At 35.8% G+C, this 17,543-nt stretch overlaps 1 protein-coding gene across 1 annotated transcript in view; it reads right to left on the reverse strand.

Moving 5' to 3' along the window:
* The window catches only part of LOC136826867 (alpha-1-inhibitor 3-like), a 132,583-nt gene that overhangs the window by 23,286 nt on the left and 91,754 nt on the right, over nucleotides 1–17,543 (reverse strand). The window contains exons 13-15 of the mRNA XM_067084375.1: nucleotides 16,014–16,078; nucleotides 10,474–10,534; nucleotides 8,808–9,036 (exon numbers count right to left, since the gene is read on the reverse strand). Coding sequence (XP_066940476.1) covers nucleotides 8,808–9,036; nucleotides 10,474–10,534; nucleotides 16,014–16,078 — 355 coding nt within the window. The remainder of the gene's footprint in view (nucleotides 1–8,807; nucleotides 9,037–10,473; nucleotides 10,535–16,013; nucleotides 16,079–17,543) is intronic.

Below are 17,543 nucleotides of genomic sequence, written 5' to 3' on the forward strand. Positions count from 1 at the left end.
AGCCATGCTCCTCGCACAGATGCCAAGTCACTCTTCCATAAGTAGCTGATTGGTCCTTTTGCAATGTTCGTCTCAGCATTCGTTTATTAACGCCAAGTCTGTTCACAGTATAAAAACAGACCTACTCTTCTGTACGACAATGCTAAAAATTGAGAACACGAAAATCTAGATGTCTGAAGGCTGCGACACTAGAGAACACGCTGAAATGTTATGTATGTTTTATTACTGAAGTTTATCAGGTACATTATGATTTGAGATATATACTAACTGGGCAAACCGTAGTTTAGTATCATTTGTTCTCTGTGTTTTGTTTCATTTGTTTCTTTGTACTTTACTGTATATTTGCTACAAAACAAAGACATAGTAAATAGACTTCGAAAACGATATTGTCTTTGACTTTGACCTTTTGTGTAAAAGTGTTAACATCCTCCCGTAAGCGTTCATGCCTTAAAATTCTTGAGATATGTATGTATCTAAATTTGATCTGATTGGAGATTATAATCACACTTCCTGTGAAGAAATAAATAGCGATACGAAAATTGCAAGATAAGTTAGGATGACAGTAGCGTACTTGAAACTGGGTGGTTTTAACGAAAGAAGGGGCAAATGCCGCGCTTTTTAAAGGTAGTGAGAGTTAACCATAATAATAGGCTAAAAGAATAATTGTGAGAATTTTATGTTTATTTCTTCATTTAACCATATTCTCTTTCAAAGTGTGCTTTATTTGTTTTAGTTCATTGTTTCTCATTTAGTAACTCACCAGAATTTCAATGGGTTGGTCTTACCAAGATGGAAGCCTTCCCCAACCATGTATAATGAATTACATGCTCATCTAATTTTTTTCAATATTTTCCACTTGGCGTCGGGTGTTGTGACGTCACTGTTGGAGAGCTCACGACCGTCACGACACGTGCTGTAGAGAAAGCACCCCACCCTGAATCAAGGAAGCTTTTGTGAAATTGGATTCAACTTACAATTCTCTACTAATGCTGGATTCAACTTACAATTCTCTACCAATGCTACTTAAGCTTATTACCAAGAATAGGAACAGAGGTAACCAGACTTCAGTTTCAAGCTTCAAGGGCAATTTACCTTGAAAACTCAAGAAAGAAGGAGCCTGCTTTTCCCCACCTCAAGACTGCTACAACGTAGGAAGAGGTCGTTCCGAAACAGACAGTCATCAAGGTAAGATTGCCCTGAGAAGTTTTCTTGGTGAGTTCAATAGTTCCCACATTTATCTTTCAAGGTAAAGCTGTTTTGGCTAAAATCATTTATGCATTAATTTCCATTTCACTTTGAAGTTTAAGCCTACCTTGAGGCTAGCAATAACGTCGCGCTTACATGGGCTTCAATTGGCCTTTTTCTAGTGTAAAATTCTCACAACCTTCAGCTTGCTACTGGTTACTCAAAGTGTAGTGTGGCCTACCTAGTATAAAATATAAAGCATAGGCTTGGCCTACATCAAGTTTGTCCATGTAGACTACTACTATGAGGCCTATTCTAACCTAGGCCTAATAAAAAATCAGTCTGTACATCCTAGCCTTGTCTTAGGCCTTAGGCTAATGTCATCTGTAGTGATAAAGTATAATCTAGTGCTGCAGAGAATTTGTCAGCCTGCCTTGCTATTAAGGCTGAATATTAGTGTATAGGATAGGTAAAGGTAGTTGTTGCCTAACCTAACTAGTGTCTAGTGTAATTTTGCTGTGATAGCCTTTCAGGGTTTAGCATTGAGTATATATCATAGCCTAGTTTGTGACCTCGAGTCTGTTAAGCATGTATCAGCTATTGGGCCAGTTCATAATTGTTTTGTTTTTCTGCTTAGGTTAGAAAGTTTTTGGCATAGCAGAGGCTCATCTTGTTTTGGCACTTTGCCTGTTACCTTTGATTGTGATTTGCTGTGAACGACATGCCTTTTACTTTATTTTTTGAGAAGCTCTTGTTTATTTTGCTTGTTGACATTGTCGCCGCTTACACTAAAGAAGGTGTTAAGTTTGAGTATTGTGATTAATTACTTTGTATTCTAAAAGCTTATGCCTTTTGACCATAAGTGTTTTGTCAAGATGTCAGATCTTCAAAGTAAACTTTCTCCTTTCGTTAGGAAAAGGGGAAGTTATAAATCCTGCATTACAGTTGCACTTAAAAAGATGGATGCTCTCACTGATGATGAGTTGACTAAGGAGAATTTCCTTTGTCGTAGGGAGACCATTGATCAATATTTGCAGAAGGTAATGAATGTCAGTGACGATATTTTGGATGTGTTCTTAAGTGAAAATATTGATGAGGACGATCCTGTTCGTATTGAAGAAATTGAGCATCAAATCACTATCTAGATGAAGTTAATGAGAAGGTATCTGCAATAGAGCGTAGACTTGGTAAAAAGGCTCTACCTAAATCCAGTCCCAATGACGCTTTCATGTCTGTGAAGTTACCCAAATTGACTTGTAACCCTTTTAATGGTGAAGGTGAAGATAAACTCGAATTCAAGAATTTCTTGCTGCAGTTCAGAAATTGTGTTGACGCCTGTGATAAATTATCTGACTCAAATAAACTCACTTGTCTGCGTGGATACTTATCTGGCTATGCTTTCAAAGTCATATCTCACCTTTCCATATCTGATGATAACTAGGCCTACTCAGTGGCACCAGCTCTACCCGAGGACGAATTTTTGGATGTCCCTTATATCATTGATGAAAGTTTCAAGCAATTACTTAATAGTGCTCCTAAATTTGATCCAAACTTTGTAGGAATCTGCTCTTATGTTAATGAGTGTCGTGCACATCTTCATGAATTAAAACAATATAACATAGATCTGTTAGATGTGGATTCTGCAGGATGTAAATTGCTGAGCCACATCATTTTCTCTAAGTTGCCTGCTTTTATTAAAAGAGAGTTAGTGCACAAGATTGATGATAATTATCCTACTGTAGCTGATTTATTTGAACATTACAGTGACATAATTAAAACCCTTATACACACTTCAAATCCTAGAAAGCCTGAGAAAAAAAGAAAGTTTTGGGTCTAAGGGTGCGCAACAAAGTGGTAATAAATCCTCACCCAACTCCTCAAATGCTAGCAGTCCCTCTACTCTGGAGAACTTCAATACTTCAGCAGAAGGTAAATCCTCTACCAAAGGCATTAATGCCAATCACAAATTTCCTAACACTAAGGACCAAAAATATTGTAAATTTTGTAGTGGCTTTGGTCATAGTATGTTGTCTTGCTCAAAGTATGAGAATTTGGCAGATCGCCTAAAAAGGTACTCTCCTTTGGGTTTATGTTCACTCTGTTCTAGCAGCAAGCATGATGCACTTAAATGTCCCGGTAAGGACGATAAACTCAGCTTTTCTTGCTCTAAGTTCAAGAAAAATTCTCATATCTGCCTTGTGTCCCAATAGAAGTGAAGGAGGCACTTCTCACCTATGCATAAATGTTCAACATACACAAAATACGTATTGACCTTTTTTGCTCCCCGTTATGTCTATTGAGTTTCATGGAAGCAATTCTTCTCTCACATAGAGATGTCTTCTCGATACTGGGAGCCAAAGAAGTTATTTGTCAATGCAAGTAGCAAAGGAATTGCAAGGAAACAGAGATTTACCCTCTGTTCATTATGATGTGACTACCTTTTTGGGTGCCTCTGAACGCCAAATTGGTGAATGTATGATTTATGGTTCTTTACCTGGAGGTAGGAAGTTTCCTGTTGCATTGCTTGCAGACCCTAATTTCAATATAAAATTAAATGTCTTTCAACTTGATGTATCCTTGGACAACATTATCAAAGAAGGTTATTCTCTAGCTGAACCTTCCTTAGATGCTAATGGTGAGAATATTCCCATTCTAGGCTTAGTGGGTGTAGATATATTGCAATTTATACCAGACCTTCATGATAAGTGTTAGGTTCTGCTTGGAGTACCCCACTGGGTCTCGTTCCTTTTGGTAATGTCATTCATTTTTTACAACTTCACCAAATAGAACCTATCAGTGCTCGTGTTACTGAATCTCATGTTCCCAAGCTGAACTATCATACCTCTATCCTCATAAGGAGGAAGTTCCTTGCTCTCTCGTGAATTTTGTAATGTCTCCCAAGAAGAATTATTACTCTCCTCTTGAGTCCTTGTTCCCTGACAGTGCTGTAGAACAGGGTCTCGAAAGAATGTTCAATTTAGATTCCTTGGGTTGTCAAGAAGAGACTGATGCTACCTCTGAATACAGTAGTGCTAAGATTGAAGAATTCAAAAGGGGAATTACTTTTAAGGACAACAAATATCATGTCTGCTTACCTTGGAAGGATGATTTAGTGAATAAGGTGCCTTCCAATCATAAAGTTGCTCTCTCAGTGTTAGATAGAGTTATCAAAGACACTGAACAAGAGGGGTTGTTACAAGCTTATCAAAAAGTCTTTCATCAGCAGTTGGAAGATGGCATTATCGAAAGAATCCAAGTAGACCCCAAAGATTTTGACAAGTACGTGTGGATCCCGCACAGGCCTGTTATTAAGAATGAGGCCAATGTAACTACCAAAATACGACCAGTGTTTAATTGTTCGCAAAAAACGAATAATGCTATCTCTCTCAATGAAGCTGCCTATGCAGGAGTCAACCTTGTGGGTGACATTGTCAAACTATCATTGTACTTTTGCTCTAATGACAGAGTTATTCTTAGTGACATAAAACAAGTGTTTTTACAAATTATGTTAGCTAAAGAAGAAGACAAGAATAGATTTTGCTTCTTCATGAAAGAAGAAGACAAGAATAGATTTTGCTTCATGAAAGAAGACAATGAGTTAGTGGCCTACAGATACCGAACTATCATATTTGGGTTTAATGCCAGCCCTTTCATACTTAACTATGTGATCAAACATCACGCTAATCAATTCAAGGAGGATGAAACTTCTCATATCCTCAAATCCAACATGTATGTTGATAACTTGTTGGTCACTAGTAATTCTACTGAATTTCTCAAAAGGACTTACTCTGAATCTCTTTGATAGAATGAAACGAGGGTTTTGCCTTCGTTCATGGAACTCTAATGATCCAGAACTGCTTGCTATCATGCAAAATTATGGCAGTCTTGCCTCCCATGGTAATAAATACGAAAAAGTCCTTGGTGTCAACTATTTCATGGAAAATGACTCCATTCAATTGTCTGACAATGTGTTGGACCCGTCTGCCAACTCAAAAAGATCTATTTTGTCTCAGATATCAAAAGTTTTTGATCCGTTGGGTCTTTTGTTACTAGTTACCACTAAGGGTAAACTTATCATGAAGGAATTGTGGGATTTGAGTGTTGCTTGGGATGAGGAAGTCCCCGTGCATATCAGAAAGGACTGGAGTAAACACAGCTCTGACCTTACTCAGCTGCCCTCCATTCCCTTACCAAGATCTTGTATCAATCTAGAGTCTGAAAACTCTTTATGGATCTTTTGTGATGCCGCAAAATCATGTTACGGGTTTGCCATTTACAATGTGAGTAATGGTACTTCTCGATTAATGTTTGCAAAATCCCGAGTAGCTCCTGTCAAGGCTAAAATGCTTCCCATGTTAGAATTAATGGGGGTTTTCTTAGCTTTAAAATGCTTGCCTATGATTTTAGAATCATTCCTCTCAGTAAAATTTCAGAATGTCACAATTGCTGTTGACTCTCAAATTGTATTACAATGGCTTCTTGCAGATTCTGTCTTGACTAAGAGTATTTTCACTCGTAACCGTCTGAAGGACATATCTGTATTCAAAAAGAGGCTAGTTGACAACTATGGTGTTGTAGTTGACTTCAAGTATGTAAAAAGTGAGGACAATCCTTGTGACCTCATAACTAGAGGTCTTTCCCTTGCTGAGCTCAGCAAGAAATTCTCCTTTTGGTGGAATGGTCCTGAGTGGCTTTCTACTTATGCAAGTTCATGGCCAGAAAGCAATCTTGAATGTCTTTCTGAGGACTGTAAATGCAAAATACAGTCCCCTAAGGTATCTTCATTCTTCAACGTTGAACATCTGAGTGATGCTTCGTTGTTAGATCTTCAGAAATATTCTGATTTCAACAAACTGATTAGAATTTCTAGTCTAGTTTTCAAGGCTATCAATATCTTTTCAAGAAAATCTACAAAGGATCCAAAGGAGTGTGCTAAAACATATTGGATCAAACAAATGCAAAGGGACAGCTTTACTCGTGAATTAGACTACCTCAACAGTCATGATGATAATTCCAATGAAGTTCCTGCTCCTGTTAAGAATTTCGATTTGTTTTTAGATGATAATGGAATTATTCGTTCCAGGGGTAGGATAAACAAAACCTTGAACTATGATTATGACGTACTGAGTCCCATATTACTGTCAAAGAGTCACAGACTGACTCAGTTAATTGTTGAATTCTATCACAAGAAATGCAAACACCTAGGTCTACAGACTACATTAAATACTATCCGAACTAGTGGGTTCTGGATACCTCAAATGCGCCAGGCCGTTAAGGGTATATTGGGGCAATGCATGATATGCAAGAGATTCAATAACATAGCGTTTCGCTACCCCAAGATGACTAACCTTCCCAAACAAAGTTAATTTAGTCAAACCCTTCCAGCATACTGGAGTGGACTTTACTGGACATCTTTGGGTTAAAAATGAACAGGGAGAAAATACCAAAATGTATCTGCTGATATTTACATGCTTAAATGTAAGGGCCATACACATTGAGTTGGTTCCAGACATGTCAACACACAGTTTTGTGTTAGCTTTCTTAAGATTTGTCAATATTTATAGTATTCCTACTACTCACATATACAGTGACAATGCAAAATCCTTTGTGACAGGTTGCCTTGTGTTAGAAAAAGCCTTAATTTGTGATGAGTTTAAAGAAAATTTTCAGTGCTACAGCATTCAACATATCAAAATTCCACTGTACTCAGCTTGGGTTGGTGCAACTTGGGAGAGACTTATCAGAACAGTCAAGGGGTGTCTGTATAAGACAGTTGGCAGAGGAAGGCTCTCTTATTTTGAGCTCTTAACTGTTATTTCAGATGTTCAAGCAGCTATTAATGCCAGACCTTTGACCTATGATCTTCCGAAAATAATTTGGAAGCTATAACACCAAACTGTTTCCTTAAATACAATGCCAAAATCCACTTATTATTTAGACAACCAAAAGATGAACTGTTATGGGAAAAGGATCCTCCTTCCAGAGAATCCTTTATATCAACCTTGTCATCAAGAGATGAAATATTTGCTCATTTTAGAGAATTATGGTACGACAATTATCTTCTGAGTCTAAGAGAGCACTGCAGAGATCTGCACCAAAGGAACTGGGAAAACAGAATAAGTGCAGGTGATGTGGTGTTAGTTAAGATGCCTAATAAATCTAGACCGTACTGGTTGCTTGGCCGAGTTTTAGAATTAATTGTAGGTCATGACAATAAAGTCAGAAGTGTTAGCCTCAAAAGGGGCGATGGACAAATTGTACATCACTCTATTTGTCATTTATACCCAATGGAACTTTCTCTCACACGCAACTTCAGAGAGAAGTTGGATGGTTCTGATGATACTGAAGAAAGGGATACAGTACCTGTTGAGGAGAATGAAGTTAATGAAGTAGTTATCTCTAATGCAGAATCTAATAATTTTGTTAATCTTAGGGATGATCATCAAATTCATGAAGCTTCTGGAGGCAGAGCTCCTTCAAAAAGAATTGCTGCTGCTACTTGCAGGTCTAAAATGCACAAGTGGTGTGCTGAATTACAAATGTAAAGTCTGTGTCAAAAGTATTATTATTTTTTGTTCTTTATTGGTTCTGTTTCATTTCATTTAGTTTTTCTTGTGCAGTGTTATTGCACTTTAATGTTGGCGGGAGTGTGTGAGAATTTTGTTTATTTCTTCATTTAACCATATTAACCATGTTCCCTTTCAAATTGTGTTTTATTTGTTTTAGTTCATTGTTTCTCATTTAGTAACTCACCAGAATTTCAATGGGTTGGTCTTACCAAGATGGCAGCCTTCCCCAAGCATGTATAATGAATTACATGCTCATCTAATTTTTTTTCAATATTTTCCACTTGGTGTCGGGTGTGACGTCAATGTTGGAGAGATCACGACCGTCACGACATGTGCTGTAGAGAAAGCACCCCACCCTGAATCAAGGAAGCTTTTGTGAAATTGGATTCAACTTACAATTCTCTACTAATGCTGGATTCAACTTACAATTCTCTACCAATGCTACTTAAGCTTATTACCAAGAATAGGAACAGAGGTAACCAGACTTCAGTTTCAAGCTTCAAGGGCAATTTACCTTGAAAACTCAAGAAAGAAGGAGCCGGCTTTTCCCCACCTCAAGACTCCTACAACGAAGGAAGAGGTCGTTCCAAAACAGACAGTCATCAAAGTAAGATTGTCCTGAGAAGTTTTCTTGGTGAGTTCAATAGTTCCCACATAATAAAGTCACCATCGAACTTTCAAAATTCTCAGGGACATGGCTTGTTAAAAACCTAACAACAGTGTTGTTAAAACCGTGTCATTACATAACCTATTATAGTCAAAGTTATCAGGTTTAGATGATTAAACATTTGAACAGCATTTTGCACTTCTGCGAAAAAGACTGTTGAAACAACCATCACCCGTCAACCACCTGCTTCCAGGTTGATCGTGTCAAATATATGAAAACGAAATCTAATCATTAAAAAAACTGAGCAAAAATGTCATCAGTGAACAACTTAAACGCGTCGAGCTTGCTTAACACTCGAGATTATTAGAAGAAGGAAGCGACACAAAACGTCACAATACAGTAAAATAGGAAATTTCATGAACGAATCATTGATACAGAAAACTTACGGAACAACAACAACGTCCCAAAGCCATGTTTCTGGGAAATCCGTCCTTGGTGCTTCGTCCTCACTGCCGGATGGCGGCGACTCTTTATCGAAGAATGAATCGCTCTCAAAGTTGGGGGGTCTAGTGGATTGGGGCGGGCCTGCGAAGCCTCCGCCAAAGCCAGAACTGCTCGGGAACGAGCTACCAAAACTACCAATTGCTGCAACCTCAGCGATGAAGTGAAATTGCTCTGAAACAAAAATAACATTTTATGCGACTCCTTGGAGAATCGGTAAGTTTTCATAATAAGAGCACCTATGCAATAAGTTCCTAGAAGAGGAGGAGGCTTTCCCTAAATATGTTTTGTGGAAATTCATGCTCGTAATTATGGCGTCTATAGATTTCCTTGGAGTTGATGTCATTTTCCTAACAGTGGCACCAACAGTTCCTTGAAGAAGTGCTTTTCTTAATTAGAACACTACAAAAAGTATTTAATCCTCGGAGATGGTTTACATGTCTTGACAATGGATCTCTTAAGTTCCTTAAAGCTGAGGTTATTATCATTAATTATGGCATGTTTAAGTTTCTTGGAGAGGAATTTATTTTTCCCAATAATAGTCCGCATGAAAGAATTACTTTGTATTGGAAGTTGATTTGATTAAAAGCAGTATCTATAACATAATTTTCTTAGAGAGGAGGTTTCTTAGCATAGCAATATCTCTTATGAAATAGTTCCCCTGGAGAGGAGATATTATTCCTGCTTATGGAACCTTTAAGATAATTTTCGCTGGAGAGAAGGATAACTTTCCTAATAATGGCATCAGCAAGTATCCTTCGTCGGGACTTACTTAGCTTTTATTCCTGTACTTACGGACTTTGTGGCCTGTTCAGGAGCTACTGTGTCTTGAGAATGAGTTTATCCTACCATGTAGTTTAACTGGAGTTATGCTAATTATGTTATATACAAAATTTAATTCTTACCTTTGACCTTCGATTTTTTCACATCACTTCCAAATACAAATTGGGCCAGTTGCAATTATAGTGATTAATCATGATAAACTACAATTTCTTTAGATAAGCAAAATACAAAAAAAAAAAAAAAAAAAAGATTTAAGCCCAGTGTAGTGAAATAACGTTTGGAAAAATATGGAGTTTAAGACACGTACACATCCTCTCTCCCTCTCAAATAATTTGTTGCTTAGAATTTTGTTTCATTGACTCAGTCAATCGGAATATGTGTTCGCCTAAAATTACTTAGGCAAATAATCATATATCAGAACCACAAAATCAGATAAAAAATAAATCAAATAAAATCTATGAAATCTCGTTTCCTGATAGTTGCTGCTTTCAAAAAATGAAAGTACCGTTTTTAAAATCATTTAGGGGCAATCGAGAGTAAACTTTTTTATAATATATACTTCAGTAGTACTCCTAACCTGTTTACTGGGCTTAAACTTTTTTTTTTTTTGAAAACTGCAGTCTCAATGAATCTGCTCCTGTTTGCTAATCCTACCATAAAATCACTGCTGCAGTACTGCTTGTTCTATAGTGTGATTTATCAGTATTAGAAAGAGCTGCAAAAAGTAATAAATATATTTCATGATTTTCCTATATACGAGTTGTTCATCTGAAACTTAAAAGTACCCTTATGGCAAGTGGACAATACAAACTGCATTTTTAGACTTACCTCTTTTCTCACATGGTCTTGTTTCAACTGTGAGATCAGTGAAGACGTAGACACCAGAATCCTGAAAAAAAGACACCTTCAACCAGAGTCACCAGAGTTTATATATTATATATATATATATATATATATATATATATATATATATATATATATATATATATATATATATATATATATATATATATATATACTATATATATATATATATATATATATAATATATATATATATATATTACATATATATATATATATATACATATATATACATATATATATATATATATATAATATATATATATATATATATATAATATAAAGATAAAATCCACGAAGGAAACGGAAACACTGGAGTGCTGCAGGCCTTTCGACACTAGTCCTTTACTTTGCAGACTGAAGAAATATAAAAGTATGTTTACAAAGGAAGCTCGTATAAATGACAGATGGGGATAATAAAGGAAACATTTGTACCTGGAATCCAACACAATTGAAGAATTAGTAGAACTGCCAAAACAGGATTAAATATTTAAGAGGCTTTTACAAAGGATTAGGATCAACCTTTCAGGAGCAGGGACAGGACAATTAAAAGATTTTACAGGTTCGTGACTGACTACCTAAAAATTTTTAGTACAACACAATAATTCTCTTTTTTTTTGTAAATAACTTTTTGCAAGATGAACATTTTTACAAATAAAATAATTATATTAAACATACGGATATATAGAAAATATATATCAAGTAGCTACCTTGTAATTAAGTCAGTGATTTTATCGTTTAGGTCATTCTTGAACATTTTTCTAATACAGGGGTCCAAATAATACATGCCAGGGCTAAGATTAAAATTACAACGAAGTAAGCTGGATAATAGCAGACTCCAATAGATTTCTTGAAGAGAAATCTTTCGATCTGGCAATCACTGAACTTTTAGTCAATTTATCCTGTGAGAGTTTTCACTTAAATGAATGAATATAGCATTGGATGCTTGTCCAGTTTTGACTGAATACTTATGTTGCTTAAGACGTACATCTAAATCTTTGCTAGATTGGCCAATATAAAAAGAGGGGCAATCCAAACATGGAATTTTATATATGTTGTTTTCTTTAGGGCTATTTTTTATTAACATTCTTTTGAGTGTGTTATTATAAGAAAAAACGAGGTTTACATTAAAAAGTTTTAACAATGATTTTATATTTTCAAAACCACTAAAATAAGGCAAGCTAAGAATGTTCTTAGGGGTTTCTTTCTTCATGTTACTTTCACTATAAAACTTTTGTGGGCTTTGTTATAACAAATATCTAGTATATGTGAAGGATAACATAAATCTGTCCCTATTTTTCTTATGTATTCAATTTCTGTATCCAAATACTGGGGACTGACAATGCAAAGGCTCGTAAAAACATAGAGGAAAAAATTGATATATTGATGTTGAGGTGATGGCCTGAATAAAAATGGACATAAGTTAAGTTGTTGGTTGATTTCCTATAAATACTGAATTTACATTGAAATGGTTCTCTATGTATTAAAACATCTAAGAAAGGGAGGCAATTGTCTTTTTCTAATTCTAACGTAAACTTAATGGATGGTACCTGGTTATTCAAATTACAGAGTAAATCATTTACATCAATACCAGCAGGCAAAACAGCTAAAATATCGTCAACATACCTATACCACTTTAAAGGAGTATAAATGATATTAGGTATATATCGTTTTTCAAAGAATTCCATGTACAAGTTTGAGAGAAGTGGGGATAAAGGGTTGCCCATTGCCATATTAAATATTTGTTGGTAAAATGCACCATTGAATATAAACTTACAATCACAAATGCACAACCTAGTGAGAGAAATGATATGACTTACAGGTAGAGGTAATTCGTGATGGATTAATTCATTACTAAGATACTCTAAAATGGAATCTATAGGGACTTTAGTAAAAAGAGAACAAACATCAAAACTAACGAATCTATCACTGGGACAAAAAGTGATTTTGTTTAATTTATCAACTAAATCTAGACTATTAGATACGTGAGAATCTGAGATAGTTCCAAGTAACGGAGACAAGAATTTGGTAATATATTTCGAAAGTTTATATGATATTGAGCCAACAGTACTGATAATAGGCCGCATATATAGGATTGTTTTCTTTGTGTGTTTTTACTAATCCGAACAAGTAAGGTAACGAAGGAAATTTTACCGACAACTGACCTATTAGTTCTTTTTTATCTTTAAGGATTTTTTTTTCACTGTGCTGTTGAAACTTTTTATGACTTGATCAAGGGGATTTTTTGTTAGTTTTTTGTATGTCGTATCATCATCCAGTAGGGCTTGCGTACGTGATATGTAGTCAACTTTATCTAAAATTACAATACTATTCGATTTATCAGCTTTTGTGATGTGGATTGTATTGTCTTTTTTAAGGTCGGTCAAGCTTTTCTTATACCGAGCAGGGAAATTGCTTTCATGCCTAACATTCGCAGCTCCATAAATGATACCTTTAACTATATCAATATGATTTTGAGGAATATCACAATGTTTTTCAAATACACATAATGACGACGCAATCGTTAAAGCTGAGGGTCTGTTAGATATAAAGAAGGATAAACCATATCCGAGTGCACTCACAACATTTTCACTTATTTGTTTACTTGATAAATTTATAACACAGTCATTGCGTGCACTATTAGTCCAGTCACTGCTATCAATAAGATTTTTTTAGTTTTCTATCGAGTTTTCTTGTTAGGGCATCTGTAGTCCTACAAAGTTTTCCATAAATTTCTTGTCGCAGCGAGTCCTTCCAATTATCCCGGATAATTGGAAGGACTCGCCGCGAGGGTTACATGCGTCCACTGTAGTCCTGAGTTCTTGTCCTTAGCTGGTTCGAGCCCACGGGACGACGAACTTATTATCAACTAAAAAAAAAAAAATCCCCTTCAGTAACATATATGAAAATATATTATTTCCGAGGTAGAGCGAATTGGATATTAAAGGACGTTTGTAGCTTACTGATTGTATATGAATCACGGTGATGTGATAAAAAGTCATACATATATATATATATATATATATATATATATATATATATATATATATATATATATATATATATATATATATATATATATATATATATATATATATATATATATATATATATATATATATATATATATATATATATGTACACCGATCTCATCCTTTGCTTACAATATGCAGGACAAATATGGCAGGATATATATGATACTTGGAAGGCTTTTGTGCAAATCTTGCAGCCTACTCTCAGGATGTTAAATCTGCACCATTCCTCAGTTTCAAACACCAGAAACAGTTCTCGGCACATGATCCTTTAAGCTAATTTTGGTTTATACTTGCAGGATCCTAAAGAGTCCAATTCAGCAGTTAGAGATCCAGATTTCTGAAGCGTTGGACAGTGTTTTATTAACAGATTAAGCCTAACCAGTTTAAACAGAGGGATTTAGACATGACTATTCTCAGTTGGACAGAAACTGAGGAGTTGGGCATGCAACTGAATCACTTCAAGAAAGGTACTCTCATTATGGTCAACAAAGTTCATGGAGCCCAGAGAGTTGCTGGAAATGACCAAGAGTGGCCAAGGAGCCTCCATCCTTGACTGATGACGTCTCCGCATGAGAAATTTGACTGTTTGAAGAAGGTGGCCTTTTCAGTGTTTTGACCTTTGGATCATACGTTACTCGAATGTTATGCATTAACAAGAAATATTTTAGAAACTGTAAATTTCCATGGTATTGTTAAGTATCATGTAGCCTACCACTGAGTTACTGGCTGCAGTATGTAACCCAGTTCAGAATTTAACATTAATTTAGCATTGGCATAATACTGGTTTCAAAAGGTAGCAGACCTCCTTAGAGCATAAGGTGAAAAATTCAGTTCAGTAATGAGAATTTCCTCCTGTTACCATGCAACTGCAGATACGATGAATCCCAGTTTTTGTTTATTAAGGTAAAGCCAAATCAGTATATCTCAGATACATGTGGAACTTCTGTTTCTAATCATATTCTGCCATCTTACGCCTAATATCCTTTTTAATTTTACTATTGCATGCAGATTCAGTCTATTCGATTCCCAAATCTTATTCAGCCCGTCTCTTGTCTGATTTACCTCTTTAAGCCTTTCACTACTTTCTAACTCAAGAGAACCTTGGATACCATTGTTTCTAAATATTTGAAAGATTAGAGTCCATTAATGTTCTCTGTAGCCTTATTATTTCTGTTACCTTACGTTTATACTGAGTTTAGTCTCTCTAGAGAAATGATGTTGTCCACTAACCAACCTTTGTAAATCTTGTGTTGTTTCCCAGATGAAAACGGCGTCATCTGCATATTCCGAGTCTGTCATCTTTCTTTGTTACCCCAATATAAAACCTTTTCTTTTGCTATTAATGTTGCAGAGTTCATAGAAATATGTTTGGGTAGATAAACTTAAGGACTGTAGGTCATTGTAGTGTGCAGTTCCTTGCTGACTAAGGTCAGTGACCACTGCCAGTTGGCTTTAAAACAAGGTCATCTGCCAGGCCTCCACGGTTGAAACTGAGGTGACAAAGCAATCAACCTTAATACTATCCATTATCCAGTTGCCAATATTTTTTGACGTTCATCCATGCAGTTGCTATGTATCATTCTGTTCAAGAATGGCAATTCTGGTAATATTAGGACATTCACATGAGTGTTCAAAGTCCCTGATTTGGACGTTCAAATTCATAAATTTGTTTGTCGACATAGAATGAGAAAACGGGACACGGAAACCAATATTCACTGATTTCTTTAAAGTAGCTTGACTTCTCATTCTTGTTATAGAAACACAATAGAAAAAAGAGCACTTTTTTATCCAGACAATTTTGTTCCATGAAAATAATAAACTGGACAATGATTATCATCCAGTCTTGCTAGAGCGCTGGCCATCATTATCGGTAACATTAGTATTATCAAACTTTTGAAGTCAGTCTTTTTAGACTCATTCCATAGACATTTTTGCTCATTGTGAATAATAATAATAATAATAATAATAATAATAATAATAATAATAATAATAATAATAATAATAATAATAATAACCCCTGTTCAAATAATAAGAGTTGAATGGTTTCGTTTGACTAGGTCCAAAGCATGGGTAGCCTCATTGATTTATTTGAATATATCTATGCATGCAGACAAATCACTATTCCCTGAATGTTTTAAAAAAGACGACTTTTGATGATAAGAAGGCTGTAGAAGGAAGTGTTATTCTTCTTCCCCTTAAATATGTCTACTTGATGAGGAACGGTCTGAGATTTGTCTCGACACCTGAGATACAAATGTCTACACTTTTTCTTGGTGCCAACAGGGTTTGTCAAAATCATTTCCTGCAACTTATAACTCCCAGATTTTAAGTGTCAAAAAGTGAAACTTATCATATCTTCACAAAATATTATTGTTGATAGGAAAATAATAAAATGAAAAACATGAACATAACGATACCTGCCGACTATGACAAGTCATAGTCAGTCAGTACTGGAAGAATTCGAACTCACGTCAAACATTTTGAGCGCATCTATATAGAAGGTATAGTAGTCATAGATTCTGGTCACTCCTTCACCTGTGGATAAAAGTTGGAAGGGTTACTATTTTATTATGATAAAGGACTAACAGAACTTCGACAGATCTTGAAATCAGAGATACTTAACGATTACTAAAAGAATATAAATGTTTTGCATAAACCGAAAAGTGAACTGAATATTTATAGTCAACTGAAGTGAGTTTGACTAATTTATTCCTAAATTTGACAAAAAACGCTAAACTGTTAGGGATTACTTTCCCTTTTTATGTTCTTTGTTGTATGTTTGTATGGATTTTAGTCTTTCTCTTCTTACCTTGGTTTCTTTCGAGGTGTCCTTCAGATCGCTTCGCGGATGATGTGCTATCTTTGTATGTTTATTATTTTTAAGTACTGATATCTCTCAGAAAGGCGTATAGAGACGAGATCGGTAATTTCTTCACTTTAATTAGTACTTAGTATTATAAAGATCAGTACAAAATTAACAAGTTACAATGATAGAAACGAATCACTCTTGACTCAGTCTATATAGGGAACACGGAAGTGAGGGGAGACGTACTCTCCCTTGAAGGACACAGTTCTGAACTCTGCTCTCCTCGTAGGTCTCTAACTCGTTGAACCCTAAGAAAAACTTGCTACCTGCAATCTCCACCTCCTTCTAGCCTTATTGGAAGGATTAATCAGCAAGGCCTCCCCTTCAAGTAGCTGATTGGAAGGACTGTAGTGGGTGTGATTCAAATCTCTCCTTAGAGGACTTGATAGGAGGTGATCTTAGGAGGGTGTGTGAAGGACCCCTCCCAAACATAATTGATTGGAGGTTGAAGAAGTACATCACTTGAGCCAACCCCCAAATTCCTGGAACTTCCACGAAAACGCCTCCCTGAGAAGGCGGGGCTATAGAATCAGCTACTGTAAGCATTTAGACTGTGCTGACTCATGTTTTGGTTAGCTTCAATCGCGAGGCCATTATTTCTCACTTTTACGACTGTTTTTATGGCTTCAACACGATATACTGCAATGGTTCATGTAAACATCCTGCGTATTGATAACACGATACAACAGCATTTGGGCGTTATCACTGTGTTCTTTGCCTCTCTCTTTATTCTTATTTCTCTCTCCTTCTCTCTCCTAACTTTCTCTCTCTCTCTCTCTCTCTCTCTCTCTCTCTCTCTCTCTCTCTCTCTCTCTCTCTTTTCTATCTAATTTCCCTATCTATTCTACACCACAACATCACATTTTCCATTAAACCGTGAAGCTCTTAAGAATGAAAGATAATACAGGATTACAGTTATGTTGAATTCATGATACCATAAGCCCTGTGAATTAACGGAACTTAATTATCACACCATTATTCAAAACGAGGAAGCATCCAAACGTAAAAGTAATTAAGAGCCATTAATTTTAGCAGGCTTCCATAGAATAGCTGTTTGATTATCAATTAAGAGGAAACGGAAAGGCGAAAATAACATGACAGAAAGCAGAGAGAACTTGTAAGATCTGCGCTTTC

Source organism: Macrobrachium rosenbergii, chromosome 41, assembly GCF_040412425.1.
Source record: "Macrobrachium rosenbergii isolate ZJJX-2024 chromosome 41, ASM4041242v1, whole genome shotgun sequence".
In the NCBI taxonomy this organism is placed as follows: Eukaryota; Metazoa; Arthropoda; class Malacostraca; order Decapoda; family Palaemonidae; genus Macrobrachium; species Macrobrachium rosenbergii.